At 40.7% G+C, this 23,306-nt stretch overlaps 1 protein-coding gene across 3 annotated transcripts in view; it reads right to left on the bottom strand.

Moving 5' to 3' along the window:
- Nucleotides 1–23,306, bottom strand: part of RORA (RAR related orphan receptor A) — a 712,209-nt gene that overhangs the window by 88,887 nt on the left and 600,016 nt on the right. Inside the window, exon 1 of one of the 3 annotated variants that reach the window (XM_042988730.1) lies at nt 9,079–9,198. The exons of the other annotated variants lie outside the window; for them this stretch is intronic. Within the exon in view, the coding sequence (XP_042844664.1) occupies nt 9,079–9,109 (31 nt within the window). The 5' untranslated portion in view covers nt 9,110–9,198. Of the gene's footprint in view, nt 1–9,078; nt 9,199–23,306 lie in introns of those variants that run through there. 3 annotated transcript variants of the gene reach the window in all.

Here is a 23,306-nt window from a genome sequence, read left to right as displayed (position 1 = left end):
AAGACTTATGCAGAAAAGGCACACAGTGTCTGGAAAGTATCAAAGGCATTTCCCACACCAAAGTCTCAGGGTGTTCTGCCTGCTTGGGCCACTTGGGTTAACAGATTTGGGTTATGTCCATTTCCTCCCACACGGTGGTATAGAAAGGCTGAGATAATCAGAAGATTATCTCAAGTGTGTTAATTACATCCAAATAATGGTGGGAACTGCTCATGTTGGGCATCTTAAGCTCGAAAGGAGATTCGGAGGACTAAACGAAAGCTTGTGCTTGAGCCTAATATTGTTCACCTTTCCGAGCTCCACTTTCCGCACTAGTCAAAGAGGGTTAGACCAGAGCAATGGTTCCTAAACTTACCAGGTCCTCAGCCACCAGAAGAGCTTTTACAAATTCAAATTCCTTGGTCTTACCCCAGACTATCAGAAGCAGGATCCACTCATGTGGCGATGGAGAACGGGCATTTGTTTTTTTGAATGCTTCCCAGTCGACTGGGAAGATCAAGGATATTTAGGAACCGCTGAAGGGCTAGGCTAGAGGATCCCAGGCTCATCCCAGCTCCAGCAGGTGAGGACTATTTGAATTGGTGGTCTGAGGACCACCTGAATCCCAATCCCCGGAGACACTTGTAAACACAGGCCTTCCTGGGTCAGGAGGACCAGACAGAGTGAGGCTCTCTCCAGGGGGGACCTAGGAATCGGCCTTTTCAGCAGACTCTGTGGATTACATGTTGCAGTCTTAAGTTTCAGAACCACTGCTTTCGGCAGGATTTTAGAGCTAACCTATGGCTGATTTGGAAGGAAATCATGTTCACACAGAAGCAGAATGATGGGCTTTATTCAATTATAATAACATTTCACTGCGGGTCGCAAATTCTCCTTTATTTTAAATGGCGTGTAGCTCACAGAAGCTGCAAACGTAGAAGAGCAACGGTCTTAAAACAGCCTTCTCTGGCTAAGTGTGGCTGCCAATCTCCCGGTGCATTTTTTAGATGCTGATTCACGGCTTAAGAGGTAATTGGGAGGAGGGTGTCTCTGCTCTATAAAAGCACACAGTAGGCACTTACTAAGTATCTGCTGAAACGAATTTATTTAGTTATTTACGTTCCGTGTTCTGCAGAAGATGTGACATGAAATAAACAAATAAGAGGAAAAAACCTAACAACTGAAAAATGAAAATAACATTCTATGAAAGAGAATATTTCTCATGTGGTGCAAGATCACACTTCTGGGTGGCGTCATCTGAAAAACGGTTTGCTTCAATAACTGATCTGAAACCTAACCACAAGTCTTTACTTCCAAGCCACTATCTTATTTTTATGATGGAAAAGTTTAAACGGTAGGTTTTCCTTGCTTTTTCTCCTCCCTCCTTGTTTTTCACATAAAGATACAATTGCACCTTTCCAGTAGGAACAAATGAGCACTGTTACCCTTGAGAATCTTGGTGATTACCTGTCGTTATTATTATCCTGGTTTTCAGCTCAGCTCTGAAGCCTTGACTTCTTGAGCAATGCAACATTCATATAAGCCTGTATCCTCATTCTTCTTTCTGCAAGGCATCATTTCCTTACATGATGTGTAAGGATCAATACTTATTTCTGCTGCCAACAGAAGTATCAGATTGTTTTACGACTGTTTCACACTTGACAAACCACCAAAATCTGAGCCCACAATTCACTTGTATTATCTATTATCCTAAAAAATTACACAGACATATTTTTACTTCCATTGTTTTAAAGCATAAGCTCTATATAATATTCTAAAAGTCCTGCATAACATATACTCTATTTTTTGGGCAAACTGCTTACACTTATGTGAACCAAGTGATCTAACCACAAGTCTTCACAAATCAAGTGGTTAATAGTTTTGCATCCATGTTTAAAATTGTTTTATTGCCAAAAACTCCAATAGTTTGCTTATTTCTAAATGTTGATCTTTTTTGGAAAAAAAAAAAAAGCTCTAGATTTAAAAGGGGAGAATGCTGATCAAAACGACGATCTCTTTTGGGGCACTTGGGTGGCTCAGTCAGTTAAGCGTCCGACTTCAGCTCAGGTCATGATCTCACAGTTCATGAGTTTGAACCCCGAGTGAGGCTGCATGCTGTCAGCTCAGAGCCTGGAGCTGCTTCAGATTCTGTGTTTCCCTCTCTCTCCGTCCCTCCCCCCACTTGCACTCTGTCTCTTTCTCAAAAATAAACATTAAAAAATTTTTTTAAAAATGACAATCTCTTTTGAAATTTTATTTGACGGTCGAGGAATAGAATTAAGATTGAAACTAAAAAAAAAAAAAAATTACAAGGATTACCATAAAGGTCATAATAATTGTTTATTCACAAACCAAATCTCATTTACATTTTAAAATTTACTATGGAGCCAAACAAAATTTCCTAATTCAGTTTTAAAACTTCCCTTTGTTGTCTCCCAAGCAAACTTGTGAAATTCATTATCTCCCCCACAGATACATCTCTAATAACCATTTAAAACAATGAATTACACTTTGGAATCTGATGAAGAATGCCCCACAGCAACTGAGAAAATAATTTCAACCTTTGACCCTTTCCACTAGCCTGATGGGAAATTCAATGGCACCATTACGCTTTTAGCTTTCCATGAATAGGTAACCACTAGAGGGCAGCCTTATCTCAGCTCTGACACTACTTTGGAGAAAAACACCTCACAATGCTTCTATGTTCCATTAATTATTTTTGGAATATCTTTGGTTTTCCTAGATATTTAATAATCAACTTCAGCTCATCTAAAGGCATTTCTGAACAGGTCAAAAATCTACTTTCACACATTACAACAATATCACAGGGACCGGTCATGCGATGGCCTAAAGTTACAGCCTAGCCTGTGTATCTTCAAAAATTTTAAAACAAAATTAACAAGTCTTTAGTCTTTACTATGTGGTTAAGTGCTGAGTCAGTCATAACACAACTAGTACTCGGGTTCCACTTTTGGTAGCAAAATGTCAAGAGGTTTTAGACAAATTTAAGTATGCTTGAGGAAGAAATTGATTAAGATTGTAGGAAGACCTACTGTGAATGACTGGAGCAGGGGACAGCAAAGATTAAGGGTTAGAGCTGTGTATATGTGTGTGTTTCACACTTCTAGTCTTCAAATAGCTGACAATCTTTCACCTGAAAGACGGGTTAAATGTGCTCTCCACAGTCCCAAAAGAAAGGGTCATAATCAAGGGATTAAAAATACAAAGGAGAGATTTATGCTTGATACAGGAAGAATTTTCTAATTCAAGATGGAATAAGCTACCTCTAACAATTGGGAGTTTCCTGTCATAAGAGGTGTTCGGGCATAACCAGACAACCATTTAGCAGGAATGCTGTGGAGAAGAACCAAATGCCAATAGGACCTGTAACTGAATGACTTTTAAAGTTTCTTCTCCCCTCAAGACTCTATGAAATAATGTTTATTTGCTTTCAGACAAACACATCTCAGCCCAGTCACCAGAAAAGTAAACACCCATCAAGTAAGAAATGAGCTTTTGCAGATCTATCCACTTGGAAACTTTTACTCTCCTGTGATTTCCTAAAAGACAACAGATTTCTCAAGAGTTAGGTCCACAATCATGCCCTTTAGCTGTTATGGAAACAACCAGGACAACACTCACCAGCCCAAGGATTCATCAGCTTCCTACATAAAGGCATATTAAAATTAGAAGATGTATTTGTAAATGCTCCCTTTGCCTAAAGATAAGTGGAACACATATAGGTAAATCTCTAGCTCGATTCTCTCATAATGGAGATAGGTTAGCTGCGTTTCATAGTATTCTGTATTCTTTACAAAGGTAATGCTTACATTTCACCCAGATCCTCTTACAACAAGTAGACTTAATGAAAATCATGGATGAAGAGAGCTAATGATGAGCAAATAAGAATAACCCCATTTGTACCAAATTGATTTTATTAAATAGTAATTTAAAGATATTAGGCTCAGCAAAGCATTACATAATTGAATCTATTTTTTTCCTCTTATAAATGCCAGAGTTATAATTTTCACTAACTAGAGACAAAGTTATATCCAGGACATTTTTACAGCTTCCTCCAGGGGAGGCAGCATGAAAATAGTAGAAATTAGGGCTCTAGCCCTTGCTTTACCATTTATCCGCCGGAAGTGCTTGGCCACAGCACATAACCTCTATGAGCTTCATTTTTTCAACCAAACATCATGAGTATCAGTGACTTTCCATGGAAGATTAAGTGACAGAAGAATGTTTGTAAAACATAAGGCACAAAACAAATACAGGTTAACATCATCCATCTATTTATTTATGAAATGCCTAGTAAACTTCAGAGGCAATGAAAGTCAAAAAACGAAATCACCGGCAAACGTATGGAATAGGTTGTAACATGACTTTTTATACTAATGGGAGCAAAGATTTTTAAATTATCACATTACCGCCTTATAATATGATGAGGGCTGACAAATGTCACTTTATTTTTATTATTTTTTTGTTTTTATTTTTTAAATAGGCTCCACACCCAACATGGGGCTTGAACTCACAACCCTAAAATCAAGAGTCTCATGCTCTACCGACTAAGCCAGCCAGGCACCCCAACAAATGTCACTTTGAAAAGAAAATCCAGATACAAAAGTTTACAACTGCCTTCCTGCATTTTGCGCATGGGCTAATCATATGCTGCTATCTATTTGGACCTCTTTGGACACAACACTCTGACAATTTAACTGAAAAAGCATGCATCACGTCACACACAATACCAACAAATACAGAAAGCTCCAAGAATCTCTAAGTCCATGACTCAAAGGTTGGGGTGGAAGGGAGGTATTCTCAGTGGAGGATCTATAAGTAGGGAGAGGAAACTTGAAAATCATTCCTCAGAGAGTCAATATATAGTCTTGGAGATAATATTAAATGTTAATTCATATCTGTGTTGTCACTGGTGGATCTTTCCAAGTTATTTTTTTTTAAGCAGAGAAACATAAAGCATGATTTTATGCTGCTGATTCTGCGATTCTATGGTTCTAAAACTTACTAAATATGAACTATGTAGATTAAAGCAACCTTGAGTTCTTACTAATAAGGACTGTGAATATTTAGAATGCATCAAAACATTTCTATGACAAAGTATTCTTAGATTTGTTCCATACAATGGGTTTTATTGATGACTAAAATAATTTAAGAGAATTTTAAGAAAACTGAACTCCAACTCCACCTCTGCAGATCTATCTACCCATCTATCTAGTAACTTTTTCTCCCAGTAAATGGCCATTTGTAAATATTATTTCCTTCAATGCCTCTGAGCAAATTACAAAGCGGCTGGGTGCTAGTGCAGGTGCTTTGCAATTATCTACTTGCTGATCTCATCCATTTCATTGTGATTCACTTGACTGGAAGGGAAAGGTGAGAGAAAAAGGAGTCTAGCGAGAACTATTAGTATATATTTACTAATTTATCTACTAGTTATAAAATACTCTCTAAGATTGAAACCATATTCATTTATCTATGTATCTATCAGATTATTTCCATTTAGAAATTATTTTGTAACTGGGCAGCTTTAAATAAATTACATGGTACTCAAATTGAGAGCAAAGTGGTTTACTTGAGTATGATGTTACTCTGCATTTCAAGTGAAGTGACTGATATAAAATTAAGAGGCTGCTCAAGAAAATGGCGCTTTAAAAATATTCTCTACTTCATAGAGGGTCTGAGCTTTGCCCCCAACCCCCATGAACAAATGGATTCAGAAATCCTCTTTGTCTTTAAAAGAACTGACCCCTCTTTGCCCGATCAACTCTGCTCTGTGGAGCGGCCATTTACATTTTCTCTTTTCAAGATCTAGCCTCTTTTCAAGATCACCCTTCTCCCAATCCTACCCATCAAAGGTCACAAAAAATGGGACAAAAATCCCTGCTAAAGGTATCATTGATAGGGCGCTTGCAATAAGACCAGGGATAAAATTCACATTTCATTTGGTAAAAAGAAAGGCCACATTCTTCAAAACTATGAAATCAAATTTATTGGAGTTGGAAATACTACTCATCACCAACACCTAAAGTATTTTCAAAGCAGTAAGGTGAAGTTTGCATTTTGCACATGAATTGTGCTGGGGGAAGAATCTATTATGGGACAGAAATTCCCTTTAAGCCTCTCCCTTCACTCTAACTCCATTTACATGAGCACAGGCTGAGCCCTCAAGAAGCTAAGGGGTATATAATCTACGGAAACTGATGAAGTCCTTGCATTTCCTTTCAGCGCTCGGCTGCCGCCGGACATTTGGCCAATGCGCTTTTCTGATGAGCAGAACTAGTGCTCCCCTGATTACAAATGTTATCGCTGGCTCTCTCTGTTTGCCCGAGAAGCAATCCAAAGGGTACTGGAATTTGGTTGTTAATTAAACAAAAACAAAACCGAAGGATGAGACGAGAATGGCTCAAATGAAGATGTATTACTTCTAAGCATGAAACCACTTTAAGCTTAAACTTACTTGACAACTAACACAGAGGCAAGGATTTTCTTCCTTGGTGAGTTCAAAGGGCCTGACTTAATGATGTTTAAAAAACACAAGCAATCAGCCAACAAAGAGAATGTTTTTCTTTTATGGTCGCTTGTTTTCTCCTCCCCTCGTCCACATGCATACACGTACCAAAAAGCTATATTGTAAAGAGTATTTCTGTTTTGCATGAAAAATCTAATTATACAAACTCTCTTACATATGGAACCAATTTAACTATTAAAAATGAGAGGCAGTAGGGAAGTATTTAATATGATTCGGGGCCAGTTTTTTTCCCCTTAAATCTGATATGGAAACATTTACAGCATTCCTCATTTTCCCACAAACTACTTCTTCAGTTTAAATTTGCACCAAAGCAAGATAATCCCATTAAAACACAGGATGTTATGATATTGGAAATGAAATATTCTAATTGTCCAGATGCATTCTATTTCTCTCTCTCTCTCACGCTTATAGGAAAACTGCATCGCCACTACTGAGCTACTTTTCTCAAAGCACATTACTATGAATCTATTATCTAATGGCAGCCAGAGGTCACTCCAAGACAAATGTGTGGGCTAGAGCTTTTGGGGGATGATGGCTGTGTGATTCTCATGATTATATTAGCAAGGGATAGTACTCGACTTTGTACCAGAGCTACAAAAGCAACATTGTATGTACCGAAAGCATCACATTAAATTAAAATATTAAAACATACTTTCCTTACTAATTGTTTGGTAGTTACTGTTCATTAGGGGAAACAGTCTTAGCTTTTCACCCTTCCCTCAATCAACACAAATTATACTACATAAAATGGATAAAGACTGGCATTGACATCTTCCAAGCAACAAAATCTATTTTATAGCTTAAAGAAAAAAAAAAAAAAAAGGAAGAAAATATCTTAACTACAAAGGCTATTTGGGTCGTTTTATTCTTAGAGGATTAATAAAACTAAGGAAATAGTATAAGTTTTTTTGAGGGGGAGGGGAGGGGCATAGAGAAAAACTTGACGTTTTTTCTTTACAAGATGATTTTAAGATGCTTAAGAACGTGTAACACAAGGAGATTTTCCCTCGTTTATCCGTTGCATATTCCAAAAATGATTAAATCCCGTTTTCCGAAAGCCACAAGGGAAAGACAGAAAATTTGCTGTGGGTACGTCGTATAGAAAGATTTCATCTCAAGCAACTCATCTTAGTGTCCAGCACGTTTCGGCCTGTTAATAATTAATGAAAGAGATGCCACCCAATCTCTAGTGGAGAAAGGCAAAGCTCGGTGATCCGAAAGTAAACGCAGCACAGACACCGAACTAGTGTCCTTCATCCTGGACTGCAACAAAACCTCAACCTACTGAACGTTTAAGGAGCTCCGGGCGCCCGCACGGCTGGGCAGAACCCTCAGGACGGTCCGGGTCTGCAAAAACGCGGCGCATTAGGGGCTCCCTGTGCGCCGCAAGCAGATGGGGTTCTAAATCCCCACTCCCAGCGGCCGGGTCCGCGAAGCCGCTCGGGCAGATTATCTCCCGGAGGAACCTGCTGGCGCACAAGCGGGCAGCGTGCTGCTGGCTGAGTTTCTCCAGGGCTGTTTGCAAGAGTCCTAACAGCGTGGCTCGGTTCCTCCGGGCCACACAGGCGACTTCCTGCACACCTCCAAACTTTGGCTTTCTCATTAGAAACTTCCCTAACTTGCCTCGGTTTCTCTCCTCCTCACCTCGGAACACCTCGAATCGATCCTCTCTTCAACTAGTCCCCCCTGCCATCCCCCACCAGCCTGCTAAGGAATCCTAATCTGGGCGGAAGGCCGGACGGGGAGATTTGACCGCGACCAACACGCGCGGGTCGGCCCTCACCGCGGTCTAACTTCCACCGCTGCCCGCGACTCCTGTGGGCAGGGCTGCCTCCCCACGTCCATTCCACAACGCAAAATATCCAGTGGGGGTGCGCTGCGGCTGCGGGCGGCAGCCGGGAGAGTCTTGGCACGCTCGAGAAGCCCGTCTCGCTCGGGCCCGGGCGCTTTCGTAAGTAGCCGCGCCGGGACGCAGAGTGAAAACGGCCGCACTTTCCCGGCCCGCGGCCGCTCGGGGCCTTCGGGCCGCCACGGGGGGAGGGCGCAAGGCCTGGGGCGCTGACCAGTCCCCAGGGATGACATCGCGTCCCCGCGCGCGCGCACGGCCCGGCCCGGCCGCAGCGCCTTCCCTACGTAGGCCGGAGCTGTCTGGGGTGCGGGCCCTGGGGACCGACCGCGGGCGTCCCCGGCTTCCTCCGAGCTCCCCAGATCCTACCCTCCCTTCCAGAAGCGCCGCGACTCCCAGCAAACTTTCTTCCGAGAGCCCCGCCGGGTGCCAGGCGGACCTGGGCGGCTGACAGGAGTCAGAGGGGGCGGAAGAGGGGGGTCCAGCCCGTGCGCCTTTGCCCCCTACAGGAGGCAGGCTGATCCCGCGGCCGGGCTCAGGTGGCGCCGCTGCTGTGGCCCAGAAGGCCCTGGCGGGGCTCCGGCGCCCAGCCCGGGGCAGTACGTGCGCTGGGGCAGGCGCGCCCACCCCTCCCCCTGCGCGCCCTCCTCCCCGCCCCCCGGAGCAGCCAGCCCACCCGGCCCCGGCGGGACTCCCGGCTCACCTTTCATCGCTGCGATCACAAAATACATCATTTAAGCCGCGGTGCGGAGAGCGCAGGGAGAGCCGATGGTCCGACCCCGGAGCCCCCTCTGCCGCCGCCGCGCCGCCGCCGCCCGAGCCACAGCAGCAGCTGCCGCAGCTGCCCGCCCGCCGAGAGCCATCCCGAGCCATAAGAGGCTCCATGTGACCGGCTGACATCACGGCCGCCGCTCTGTTTACACCGCGCCCCTCCGCTTCCTCCCCGGGCGGGAGGCGGGAGGCTGGAGGCAGGCGCGCCCCAGCGCCGCGCCCCGCCCCGCCCCCGCGGGCAGGTGAGCGGCGGCGGCTCGGCTGGCACACCCTGGGCCCGCGCTGCCCTGCCGCGCCCCCGGCCCGAGCCCAGGCCCCCAGCCTCCTCTTTGCCTCTCCGAACACCTGTGGTCCCCCGGGTGCTCTCTGCACGCAGCGCCCCGCGGAACGCGCGCCTGACCACTCTCTGTCCCCACCCCGTGGGGCAAGGGGCACGCAACCCCACGCCACTCTGCTTCCTCGCCCGAGCCCGCGGGGCGTTAAATGCTCCAGTTGGCCGGAGAAAAAGCGGGGTTTGGCCTGAAGGGGAGAGGCTGTAGTCACCCTCATTTCCCAGAGCGCCCCAGCTCTGTTCAGAAGGTAGGTCCCCCAGACGGGGCCGTGCAGAACGCTGTCACCCGGACCTTTCCCGGGAGTGGAGTAAGTGCCTCCTAAGTCTTTCCGGAGAGGCTCGGCCAGAGCGGGGGGGGGGGGGGGGGGGGGGGAACCCCGCCCACCAAGAGGTTGGTAATCTCCCATCACACCAACACCAAAGGTCCTTGTTTACACCTCCCCCATTCCCCAGGAACAATGTTACCTGGAAGGAGAGCAGAAAACTCTTATGTGAATCACCTAAATGATAATCCAATCGCCAGCCGATTTGAGCCACTGAATTCCCAGGCTCTTCCATATCCAGCATTCTCTCCAGAGAACCCATTTACAGGTGGAAAAGGCTCTAGTGGTCACATCCTAGAAATGAGACATTGTGGCACTCTGGGCAGGAAAACAAAAATACCTCTAAAGGTCAACTCGGTGAATTTTAACTTGCAACTAAGAGTGAATTCCCTCTGAACTTTGAAGCTTAATCCTTTTTACTGGCCATATGGAAACTTAACTCTTGACAGTATTGTCAGATGAATCTTCTTAGGATGAATTTCAGATGCTTCGTACCCAGAGTTGGCATTATTTAAAAATTTGCCAACTGTGTCCATAACATTGAGCATAATACAAAGAACAATTCAAAAGCCCAGTCTGCATACCTGCTACTGTTCCTTCACACAACTTCATTTTTTTAATTTTTTTTAGCGTTTATTTATTTTTGAGACAGAGAGAGACAGAGCATGAACGGGGGAGGGGCAGAGAGAGGGAGACACAGAATCAGCAGGCTCCAGGCTCTGAGCCGTCAGCCCAGAGCCGACGCGGGGCTCGAACTCACGGACCACGAGATCGTGACCTGAGCTGAAGTCAGACACTTAACCGACTGAGCCACCCAGGCACCCCGCTTCACACAACTTCAATTCTGCTTTCTTTCCCGATGGTCTGTATTTCCATTTCCAACTTAAAAGATCAGATAGTTTTTAGTGGATGCCTTCATGGTGATTAAATAAGGAGAGTCCTAGCTAGCATTCTTTTCCCATATAACTGAGTTGTCCTTGCCCCTGAGTTGGGCTATAACTTAAAACACATGCAGACAATCAGCCCTCTAGAAAACTTAGGATTCATGTACTCCCCACCCTCCCAACCCTCCTTTTCCAGGCAAAATTTACACAGTCCTGATTTAGAAGGTCAGTAAAATTCATCACACCTTAAATCAAACCATAGCTTTATAAAAGTTTGATTTCAGCTAACACCATCCTAGCAGTTTTTCCTTTAGATTTTTTTTTCAAATAAAACCACAAAAATCAGAAATTATGAAAGTGTGAAGCCAAGACCTACCCATGTTAATTCAGCTTTCCAGCCATAGCGAAGTGGACCAGAATTTCAAATGAATCAACCATATCCACTGTGATGTTTACAATTGTGAAATTAAATCACACCACATTCCCATGATGCAAGTGCATCTCCTAGTGAGGCAACGCCCCTCGGTTACATTGACGCCATCCTTCGTATTTGGTTCTTGATTTCCCTCGGCCTAACAACTCTAACAGGGAAGAGTAAAGCCAAGCTATCCAGTAGGTAGGTCCCCAGTACAATTTTCTTTCCTTTGTACTGTTGAAGGATGGAAAGTCATCAGGGACTGCATGTTCATGGGTATGCTCTTCATACTCATTGCAAATGAATACAGAAATACAACTTGGAAAATTTGCAGTGTTCCTTTAAAAAACAGTATCCTGCTCCAGAAAACAATGCTTTGAAAATAACCAAATCCATTAGCTCTAGCCTGCCTGTCAGACATCTGACTCCAAGGTAAATAGTCTTACATTACTAGTAATCGGTATTTATTTCCAGACCATTTCAAATGAAATCGGTAATCGGGAATGACATGTAACCTGACGTGTGCTCCTGCAATTTTCTATGGATATGTCCCCAATAGAAATATAATCTCATAATACTTATTTGAAATATTTACACATATATTCAACAAAGACATTTCCAGGATAATGTAATACTGACCTTAGCCTTTGGAAATGTATTTCATTCTCATCCTACAACTAATGAGCAACAGAATTTCAGATATTAAGTCTTAACCTTCCTGTGTGGCTAGATGCTATTTGTAATAAATGCCTCTATTAAATGTCTTCAGCTGTTAACCCAGGGTATAATATTGTTCTTTATATTAACACAAAGCTCTCATGAAACTTTGAAAGTAAAAATGAGAGGCTATTAAAAACACACACACACAAAACTCTTGAAATATAATTTTTCTATGTAATTCTAAATCCTCAACCAAATCAGTCAGGAATGAAAGGATCCATGTTCCCCTTCAATACTACCAAATTTGAGCCATAAACGATGCACATTTCAGTTCAAGTTTTACCATCTATATATTAACATGTAGAAATAGGTATTTGGATTATAGTAAACAAATGCTTAGAATACTATGGGGGAAACAGTGTTAAGCAATATAGTCTTTCCATTTAAAGTTTTATTTTTTTTTATGTTTAAAAATTTTTTACCAAATGTTCTGAAAAGAAAATAGAAAAGGAATATTGCTTACATGAAGATAATTAAACAGGATGGGAGTTCTTCACCATGAACAGAATTAAGTTATACATTACTTTTTGATTCAGATGTTCCCGTTGGCTAATCTTGGAAAAGGAAGGCACACCACATATTTATCATGTAATTCAACTCAGAGTCCTCTAGAGATGGTCACCGCCCCATATTGTGTCCCTATATATTGGTTTTCACATTTGATCTGTCACTTAGCAAGAAAGTGGAGAGACACCTCTGATGCCAGCTTGTTCCCAAATGCCTAAGAGGAAAGCCTGCTCTATTTTTTCAGGGTATCTAGAGAGGAGTGTGATCAGTAAGTTGGTGCCAATCTTCCCGCTTTCAGAGATTAAATAAAGAAATGATACTTTATGAGGGTACATTTGGTTTCCCATCAAATAGGGTTTGGTAGACCAATCTGAACCGCACACAGAGCTGCTACTGCGGAGGGTGGCAAACCAATGGATCAACAGATTTATCATGACTGGGCAAGCAGCTCCTAGTACCAAGATGATTTCAAAGTTTGCTGCTGCATGTGAGAGAGCGTTTTGGCTCTGTGTCTCACCCAGGCCTGATTCTCCCTCTGTGGTGTGTGGCAGCTTGCTAATTCAATTAATTTCTTTCTAGCTGAACAAGAAAGGGATCAGTGAAAGGTTAATGTGGTCCTAGGCAGCTTGATTCAACTGAATTCTTAGCCACCACTAGACTGTGATCTGTAGGACTTGGGCCATTCTGACCGACATAGAGCCATAGGTCTCCTGCAGACCAAATGGATTCCGACCCAGAGAATTCTATACACAGACTACTTGGAAAGCTACAGAGGAGGCACAGACTTACCTATAACATATCACAAATGTGCTTAATTTTGAGTCTGGAAAGAGTCAGTGTCTCATAAAGGAACGTTTACAAATGGAATGATATTGGTGAGACCTGGAAACCAAGGGTATCAGAGAGGCCCTCCCACCTATTTATGAGTGTAAGGGGAGGGGATGAACAGATTAATATAGATTGCTTGCCATTCATGACTTTAAAACAATGTAGTTACATCTGTAACAAATATAGTTGTAGATGTAAACATACATGCATGTATATATATATCTATATAGTCCATGAAATATGGTGAAATAAACTGGATTTTGGTGGCAAGAGATATCGTCAGTTTTACACACACACACATACATATGTCACATTATCAAGCACATTTACTGAATATGTATTATGTGCCTGGTGTCCTGGAGACTCAGACAAGAACAAGCTCACTCCTCATTTGACTTTGGCTCGGAAAACTGTAGAGAAGTCCACTCCCCAAGTCATCTGAGCAACCCTAAAGCAAGGCAGTGTCTGGTTGCCCATTGAAAAGATGTTTGCACAGCACTTTGAACCTCACAGTTGACAGACAGCTGCGAATCATTAGTGTGGCTATTAGCGTAATGGGATGTTGGAGGTGAAAGATTTGGCTGGATTGAGACAATGGTGAAGGGATTCTGAGATTTCTGGAACCCCATATCTCATACATCTATTGGGAAATTCAAGAACCGGCAGGTGTTTTGTAACCATCACAATGAGGGAAAGGGTGAAGTTCACAGGCATACAGACATGAGTAACCTCCCCAGAAAAGGCAGGTAGCAGGTGGCTCACTATACACACACACTCACACCTGCCAAGGGAGCAAGGAAGGAGGTGTGCATCAGAGGCCAGAGAGACCTTCTTGCCTTGTGTTCCCAGGGGGTGTTCTCACCCCACTCCTGCAGCTGGAAGGGGAACAGGCCATGAAATGATTTTTTAGTTAAAGGAATATGAAAAAGGGAAGCAAACTCAAAACCTGGAGCCTGGGTTCAAGTTTCACACTCAACTAGCTGTCAATGCCACCTTGGGCACGTCATGTCACCTGCCAGGACCTCAGGCCTCTAACCTGTAGAATGAAGGAATGGGAACAGACCTTGAAGGGCTCCTACAACTCAAACATTCCAGAATGACTTTCAGGATCACGTCCTATCCACTTCTCAGGAACACCATCCCTTTCTCCCTGCTGCACCACATCAACTTCCCTCTCCAAGGAGGCTTCTTTGTGTCACTGAACTCCATGGTATGGTAGAATGAACTCCAGCATTAGACAAACCTGGGCCCCAAACCAACCTTTATCCCACTCACTAGCTGAGTGATTTGAGCAAACTTTTGTTTCCTCATATGTGAAATAAGGCTGGTAGGGCCACTGGGAGGATTAAACAATTTGAAGAAAGGACAGAGTGACTACCACGTAGCAGGGCTTACGAGTGGGAATACCCTCACCACCACCACCACCAGTCCCTACATTGTTGTACACACAGAGCCTGTGAATGGCATAAATTATTGACCTTAATAAAGATGTGTTAAAATGGCCATTAGAATGCACTTTTGCTAAGCTCTTTACAATTCTGAAAACGTGTGTGTGTGTGTGTGTGTGTGTGTGTGTGTGTGTGTGTCTGTGTCTGTGTAGGTGTACAGAACAAGCATTTATTAAGTGCCTGCTATATATTAAGAATACAAAGATGAATACAAATTAAATTACTCCTTGGTCTCAGGAGCCTTATGGTCTCGCTTTCTTACGTCTTAGCCATCAGAGTGGAAGCTCCCATCTGATGAACAATGTAAACCTCTGTGCATTACAATTTTAAAAATGTGTGTCAGGACATGGAGAGGGAAGCAAAAAGATTAAAACGTCAGGTCTTCCCTCAAGGAGCTTGCCATCTAGCAGATAAATGCATGCAGTACTTAGAATGTAGGGCAGAATAAGGTGCTATGTAAACCACAAGTAAGAGGGGCTACTTTGCGTAGGATTAATCTTAAGTTTTATGACAGGGCACCCATGTGGTTCAGTCAGTTAAGCATCCGACTCTTGCTTTCAGCTCAGGTCATGATCTCATGGCTTGAGGGTTTGAGCCCCTCATCAGGATCACTGCCAATAGCACGAAGCCTGCCTGAGATGTTCTCTCGCTTCCTCTCTCTCTGCCTCTCCCCTGCCCACTTTCTCCCTCTCTCAAAATAAATAAACTTAAAATTTTTTTTTAAAGTTAAATTTTATGAGAAGGACTTCATGGTGGACGTGACACTTGAACTCTACCTTGAAAGACAAATAGAATCTAATGAATAGAGAAAGGAATAAAGGACATCTTAACAGGAGGGCAGGACACAGATGAAAGTACAGAGGCAGAAAACGCATTTCTTAAGAAACTCGTAGTGAAGGCTCATAGCAACATAAAGTACATATGGACGAGAAGCAGGCAGAGAAAAAGCTCAAAATGTAGGTTGTTACTATTTCTTCTGCTTTTCCTCACAGTGCCTAGCAGAGACCTTTGCAAACTATATACATTCAGAGGATGAGTTTTGAAAAAAATAATTGAGGGCAGAAGAAGAGAATTGTGCTTTAGAAAATAAATCTCTTTGCAGCTCACCCATTTCATAGGCTTATTGTAAGGATTAATAGCTGGTTTGATAGTCATAAAGTTAAATTACACTTAATAAAACACATAGAGCAAAAGAGTTCCACATCACAGCACACAGAGGGAGAATAAAACTGGAAATGGGTGTTATTTCATCAGAGTGAAAAGCTATGCGGGGCATTTTAGGATGAACAAGATAAATTGAATGTTATTTGATTCTGTATCTCATCCATTTAAGTTCTGAAAATTATCTGCGACAGTTCTATTAATATAGAGGCTTTGTATATAGGCCATATTTTATTTTTTAAGAAGTCTCTTAAAAATATATTTTCAAATAATGGAGAAAAGATAAGCAGTTACAGATGGTTCTCTCTATTTTTGTCATGCATGATCAAGGGCGGCAGAGTAGGTGGGCTTCATTGGGAAATCCGAGTCTCGCAGCTAGGAGCGTTCCAGGAGCAAATGCTGGCATTATTTTGCTTTCGCAGAGAAAATATGTTTCTGTTCAGTCAAGCAGAGTAATCAATTATTCTGCATTATGAAATACTCATTTTATAACTATTGACATTTCAGACAGTTGTGCCACATGTCAATAGTGGTTCTGATGATCACATTTAAGCTGCAGCTTATAGGATGGGATTCGTTTGGCTGACGGCATTTGATCAGAAGTCTTCTCTGCTCTCAGAAGTACAGCTACTATTTCTGTCCAGTCCTGCACTGAGGAAGTATGCTTCGAGTACTGAAACAATAATAGGTTGGGTATGTTCTTGTGTTTTAATGAAAAAAAATATTAAATTCTTCTAACTATGTGAGATTCACATTAAAAAAAATTAGCACTCTTCTTTTTCATTTTGTAAGATGGAGGGAGGTAGATGAAGTTAGGCGTTCTATTCAGAAGACTCCAAAATTCACATTAGATTTTGAGTATCCGGTTAAACCTTATATCCCCAAAGATAACTTTCCAAAATCAAAAGGGCTTTCCAATAATTATGCAACACTGTTGCTATTGCCTCTTTTCCCTCTCCCATTGGTGAGCAATTCCTTGGGACTTACTCTGTGGCAGGCACTTATGTTATGCTCTTTTTAACATTTAATTCAGCCTGAGCTCTCTTTTTACCGACAAAGAAACTGGGGCACAGAGACATTAAGTAACTTGCCAGGAAGAGAAGGCTAAAACATGGTGGGACCATAAGAACAACCTTTGTAAACTGCTTCTAAGGTCTGTACTCTTAACCATCATGCTACGGACTCTCAAAATTAAAAAAAAATTTTTGCCTTAAATCGAGCATTACTCAGTATTTTGAAAATGGCAAGCTGACTTTTTCAGGAATCAAGAATTACTATTCTAATAAATTTTAGGCATGTGTGCAAGAAATTCTTTTATCACTAGCTTCTATAATCGAGTAGACTAGCATGTGTCATTATGAATTATTGCACAATTTAGTAAATTATTTAATTACTTACTAATGAAGAAGCATATTGTACACAGTTGTAATTATCCTGTTTGAAAACAATGTTGCCATTTGTACATTTAAGAAACACTTGCTACAAAGTTAACTCTTAAGGGGAATTCTTTCTTATTTTAGGATGATTAAACAACTCTAAATATTGGTAATGGAATGTTCAATAGGGCCGCAAGGAAACTAAAAGCTACAAAGGCCAAGACTGCACTCCTAAAAAGACTTCAAACAAAAGAACAAATCTGTTAAAAATGTAAAAAAAAATTTGTAGTTCATGCTGTTCTACATAAAAAGCACAAGATAGGGATATTTACGGATTTTGCTTTTCCAAAGACTATAATTGATGCTCTTTTCATAGTTTTTGCAACATATCACCTAGTATAGCATTTCCTTCACCTATTTGATCACCTAACAAATGGCTTTGATAGTGTAAAATTTTTAGCACAATCACTTAATTTTCAACTCACTTTGAATAAATTGTTGTCCATATTTATGGACTATAGTCATGCACGACTTTGTTATTTATACAGAGACATAGTCCATGTATGGCCTTTAGATGTTTTGACAACATGTCTTAATTAAAATATAGATAAAATTAATTTTGAAAATGTAATAATACAAGTAAGAGAGAGTGACTTGTTTGTGTGAGTGATGGAACACATTATTGAGAAACTACTGATATGTATTATTGAATTTATTGTAAAGGCCTAAGGATAATAATAGCCACAGAAACCCCAACTTGCCCACTATTCCAAAGGCAAGGTACATATCTTATGGTGAAAGTCACTTTCATAAACTAAAATGTAATGGTGACTTGATTTACATCTTTGCTCCCTGAAATATAACAGAGGGAATGTGGCAAAGCCGTTATGAACAAGCAAGAATAAAAAGAAATACTAGAACTGGAAGACACTCAAGGTCAGGTGGTACGTCTCCCTGCTTCCAAGGATGTGAGCAGTTAAACCGTCCATGTGTGACAGTTGCCAATCATTAAGTAATCACATAGAAGCAAGATAAGTGATATTATCATATTTTTTTCTATTGTCTGGTTTTCCCCTCTTTAATCCTAAAGTCAAAATGCCATCTAACTGGGTAATTCAATCAAATGCAAGTTCTGTTCTATTATGAATAATGTATATATTAGAACTATAGTATAGATTGCAGATTTCAGCATTTGTCAAAAAATCAGTAAGAGGCTGTTTCCTGTAACCAGTAAGAGCCAGGTTAAATGTAAGCATTACAAAACAAGAGAAAAGAAAACATGTTTTGTATGTTCATAGCCTCCACTGCTCAATTTATAGAATAACATGAATTACATGGTATTTATTTTACACTAGTTTTATCAACTGGAAGTATAGTGAAGCCCATGGAGTACCCTGTTGTAATGGCATTTTCTTTCCTTTTTTCCCCATATTTAAATATAATTAACAGATAGTACTATATTAGTTTCGGGTGTACAACATTCTGATTCAAAAATTCTCTGCATTACTCAGTGCTCACCATGATAAGTGTCATCACCATCTGCCACTCAACAACATTATTACCATCTTATTGACTACCTTCCCTATGCTGCACAAAATGATATTTTCTGATGTTATTCGTGGCAAACTAGAAGAACTGTATTTTGATTCATCATGTAAATCTCAGTTTTTGCATCTCTTAGTAAAGTATAATTTACATATAGTGAAACTCACCCTTTTTAGTGTATAATTCTTTGAGTTTTGACAAAGGTATGTAATTGAATTACCACCAACCATATCAATATATGGGACAGTTCCGTCTCCTTTCTTCCTAAATTCTCCGGTGCCCCTCTGTAGCCAGAGTATTCCCCTTCCCCAAACCCTGCAACCACATAGCTGTTTTCTATCCCTATATTTTTGCCTATAAATAATATCACTTAAATGGAATAATATATTATGTGGTTTTTTGACTCTGGTTTCTTCTACATGGCATGATGCATTTCAGATACATCCCATGTTGTTGAGCATATCAATAATTTGTTACTTTATTTTTTTTAATTTTTTAAATTATTTTTTTATTTTGAGAGAGACAGAGAAAAAGCAAAAAGAGAAGGGGCAAAGAGAGAGAGAGAGAGAGAGAGAGAGAGAGAGAGAGAGAGGAGGTCCCAAGCAGGCTCTATGCAGTCAGTACACAGAGCCCAACATGGGGCTTGAACCCACAAAACCACCAGATCATGACCTGAGCCATAGTCGAACACTTAACCGGCTGAGCTACCCAGGCACCCTTGCCAATAATTTGTTACTTTCTATTGTTCAGTAATATTTCATCCCACAGTTTATTCATTCCCTAAGTGAAGGACACTTAGGTTATTTCCATTTTTTAGCATTCACAAATAAATTTGCTAACCTTCATGTACAGGTTTTTGTGCAAACGTAAGTTTTTATTTTACATGGGTAGCTATCTAGAAATAGAACCATTAGAGGGTATGGAATATAGAAGTTTAACTATAAGAAATGCCCAATGGTTTTCCAGAGTAGCTGTGCCAGCTTGCATTCCTATTAGCAATGTCTGAGAGTTCTAGTTGCCTCAAACCCTCACAAGCACTTGGTGGTGTTAGATATTTATCTGTTATCAGTTCTTGTTATTCAATGCACTGAGGTTCTATAAAGTCACTAGGACCACTGAAGTAGCAAATACTGAATCACTGTCCCTAGGGGAAATATAAAGTTAGGTTTCTTGAGCCTGTGCTCATAACATTTTTGCCAACTCATCAATATATAACCTTGTTTTCTTTGTGTTTGTAAAGACACCTTATTTGATAAATACTGTTGCTTCACCAACATTGAATAATGCTTATACATCAGTGAATAAAGCTTATCTAACATGTTTTCTTTGTAAGGCACATCACAGCATTCTTGTAGTCGAGGACACTAGCCAACACTTCAGCAGTATGCTTGACGGCCATTGTAAATAGTAAGATCACTAACAAAAAGCACAAAATTAGGAAAATATAGCACTAAATAAACCGTCAAAAGGACACGTATTTACAGGATGAGAGCTGAAACAAGAAGGCAGAGCACTGCCTCATCAGACCTCAGCTGGGATGTGTATTAGGATGTTCAACCCTTGAGCAAGTCTGAAAATGGCGGCCAGTATTGATTTGGGGGGTAAACACATTTTAGTGAGCAGACGAATTTGCAAATACAGAATCTGCCAATAATGAGAATCAACTCTAACTATGTATCTATCTATCCACCTACATATGTATGTATCTGTATATCTATTTATCTATCATTTTTGCCATCCTACAGTCTCAGTTTAAATGTCACTGCCTTCAGGAGGTCTGAGACAAACTGCTAGCCTATATCAGATGAGCTTTGAGTTCCCACTGGCATCCTGTTCCTCCCTTTCCATAAACCTGATTCTTCATAACATTTTTTTTTTTTTTTTTTTTTTTTTTGGTAAAAAAACCTCTGGACTCTAAGAGGCAGGGAACACATCTGTCTTAGTCACCTTTGTATCTCTGGTAACACTAAGACTTTGTATCTCTGGTAACACGAAGACTTAGCACAGTGCCTGGCATATAGTAGATGATGGATAAAGAGTTGTTGAATAAATTAACACTTCTTTTGAAAGCAGTATGTATGGTGGAAAGAACACTGGAATTGGAGTTGGAAAATTTGATTTCTCATCTCGGTTCTTATATCTAGTGGCTATGTGACTGGTAACAAGTTACTTATATTCCTTGAGCCTCAGTTTCCTTACCTGTAAAATTAGAAAAATAATACCCATCTTTCAGGATTTTTAAAGACCTTAAAAGTTAGACAGTAAACGTGAAAATCACTAATATCTGGTATACTGGTGATATCCAATAATCAATGAATTGGAGTGGTTTATGAGACACATTAGATGTTTGTAACTAGGTGAGCTACACAAAATATACTGATTACAGTATGAGCAATGAATGTATTTAGCCATCTGGATAGTATCAACTCTTTACACATTTAGTGGTATGCAGTCAGGGAACTTAAACAGTTTGGAGAATTTTTCACTTTAGAAAACAGGTGTTTTCTCACTCTGTCAATCAACCCCACTCTTCAAGATCAAAGGTTATGTACATCATCTACACTATGAATATGTATTCACAAGAATTGATGATTTATCCATTCTATTTCAAAAATATCTTCTGGATGTTTGAAAGTGATTCTTCAATAACATAATTAGAGTTTGTATTCTCTGACAACAAGATTTTTTCTCTTTCAAACACTCCTGTTAAACAAAGAACTAAATGCAATTAATAAGCATATGATTCTGCCTGGAATTGTTTTTTTTTTTAAATTTTTTAAATGTGTATTTACTTTTGAGAGAGAGAGAGAGAAGGAGAGAGCAAGCGAGTGGGGTAGGTACAGAGAGAGGGGACACAGTATTCAAAGCAGGCTCTGGGCTCTGAGCTGTCAGCACAGAGCCCAACACAGGGCTCGAACTCAGACCACAAGATCATGACCTGAGCTGAAGTCGGACGCTTAACTGACTGAGACACCCAGGCACCCCTGAAATGTTTTCTTAAAAAGATCTACCATGTCCCTTAAGATTTTGAGGCTATAAACATCCATTATTTTTTCTTTTTCTTCTTTTTTTTTTTTTTTTAAAGATTTTAAGTAATCTCTACACCCAGCGTGGGGCTTAAACTCACAACCCCAAGATCAAGAGTCGCATACTCCACTGGATAAGCCAGCCAGGCACCCCCAAAATCAATAATTTCTATAAAAGTATCACAATCCTCTTGTGTGCAACTAAGGATAATGATATAACATAAATGGTAAAACACAGTGGAAAAGAAGCTGCATAAATAATGCAGTGGTTACATCACTCAAAATGTGTACATATTATTGCCTTACAAAATTATGATGATCAGATAGGATTAAATGACACTGAATAAGATTATTGGTCTTCAGTAGATGCAAAACATGATGATTCACTGGCAAAGGAAGCTAATGGTAGGGAGGGAGAGATGTTACGTTTGTGCGTTTGATTACACAGCAGAACAGATAGGTTAAAACCTCAGAATCAAGAATCATTATTTTATATGCAATATTGTTTCTTAACTTAGATGTATGTTAATTTTTCTTGAGATGACATTTTTTTTAAACACCTGAATTCTTATAAGGAACCTACCACCAGGTCTAAATTAAACCTCATTTAAAACATCATTTGCCGACAGGCATCCTGCGAGTGTTTTCCACAGAGGCACATCACATCCGATTATTTCCAGGCTATTTTAAATGGTCCTGGACAGGGCTACTGAATGACTGACTTGTCAGGGAACAGGAAAACATTATGACACCGCTTCTCCAGGTTTCTTCCCACAACATGAAATATTTGGGGTCATTCTAATAGAATCAAAGCTAGTTTAAGAGCAAGTGAAGCTTCACTTTAAAGCTTTCAGTTTTAACTGGGGGAATGCTTCTAACATATGGCAGCTGGGCTCTGACTGACCGCAACCTTCAAATTCTGGCCAAAATGTCTGTTTCCTGAGATTGTGTCTGATAAGCCTGTGCATTCCTGGTGGGGCTCAGCAGGCATTCGATAAATGCTATTGTTGGAATGAATGAATGAATGAAAGGGATTCCAATTATGAGTTACAAATTCCTCCATCAACAAAATAATCCCATAGGAAAGCTCGATGTTCTTGTAATTCGTATCTGTGAAGGATTAGATCTTCAGCTCCTTTACAATTTTTTTTTATCATTTATGCTCAACTTTGTCTTTCTTGATTTTTTTAAAACCAAAGTGTGAAAAGCACATAAGCATTTTCCAGAACATGACAGACAAGTATAGTTCTTAGAAAGTTTCATCTGTATGTAGCTTGTGCATGATAATTATGTTTAAATCTCAGTTAATCATCAGATATTTTCTGGGAACAGACTGTGGGTGAGGCCTTGTGTGAGCTATTTGAAAACGGAAGTTAAAAAAGTTTTACCCTTGCTTACACACAAAAAATCATCATTAAGACTAGTAGAACGTATGCCAGTATATCCACAAGGCAAATAGTTATCTAAGCTATACGAAATTAGAACTATTAAAGAAGTATAAATAACTGCTATACTACTTTTCATAATTAGAGATCTCTCCTTCGAAAGCGCTACGGAATGGAACATGGAAGAAAACAAAACAGAAGGAAAGATCTG

The sequence above is a fragment of the Panthera tigris genome, chromosome B3 (assembly GCF_018350195.1).
Source record: "Panthera tigris isolate Pti1 chromosome B3, P.tigris_Pti1_mat1.1, whole genome shotgun sequence".
Taxonomy (NCBI): domain Eukaryota; kingdom Metazoa; phylum Chordata; class Mammalia; order Carnivora; family Felidae; genus Panthera; species Panthera tigris.
Note: the sequence above shows the minus strand (reverse complement) of the source record. Positions and strands in the feature narration are given on the sequence as shown.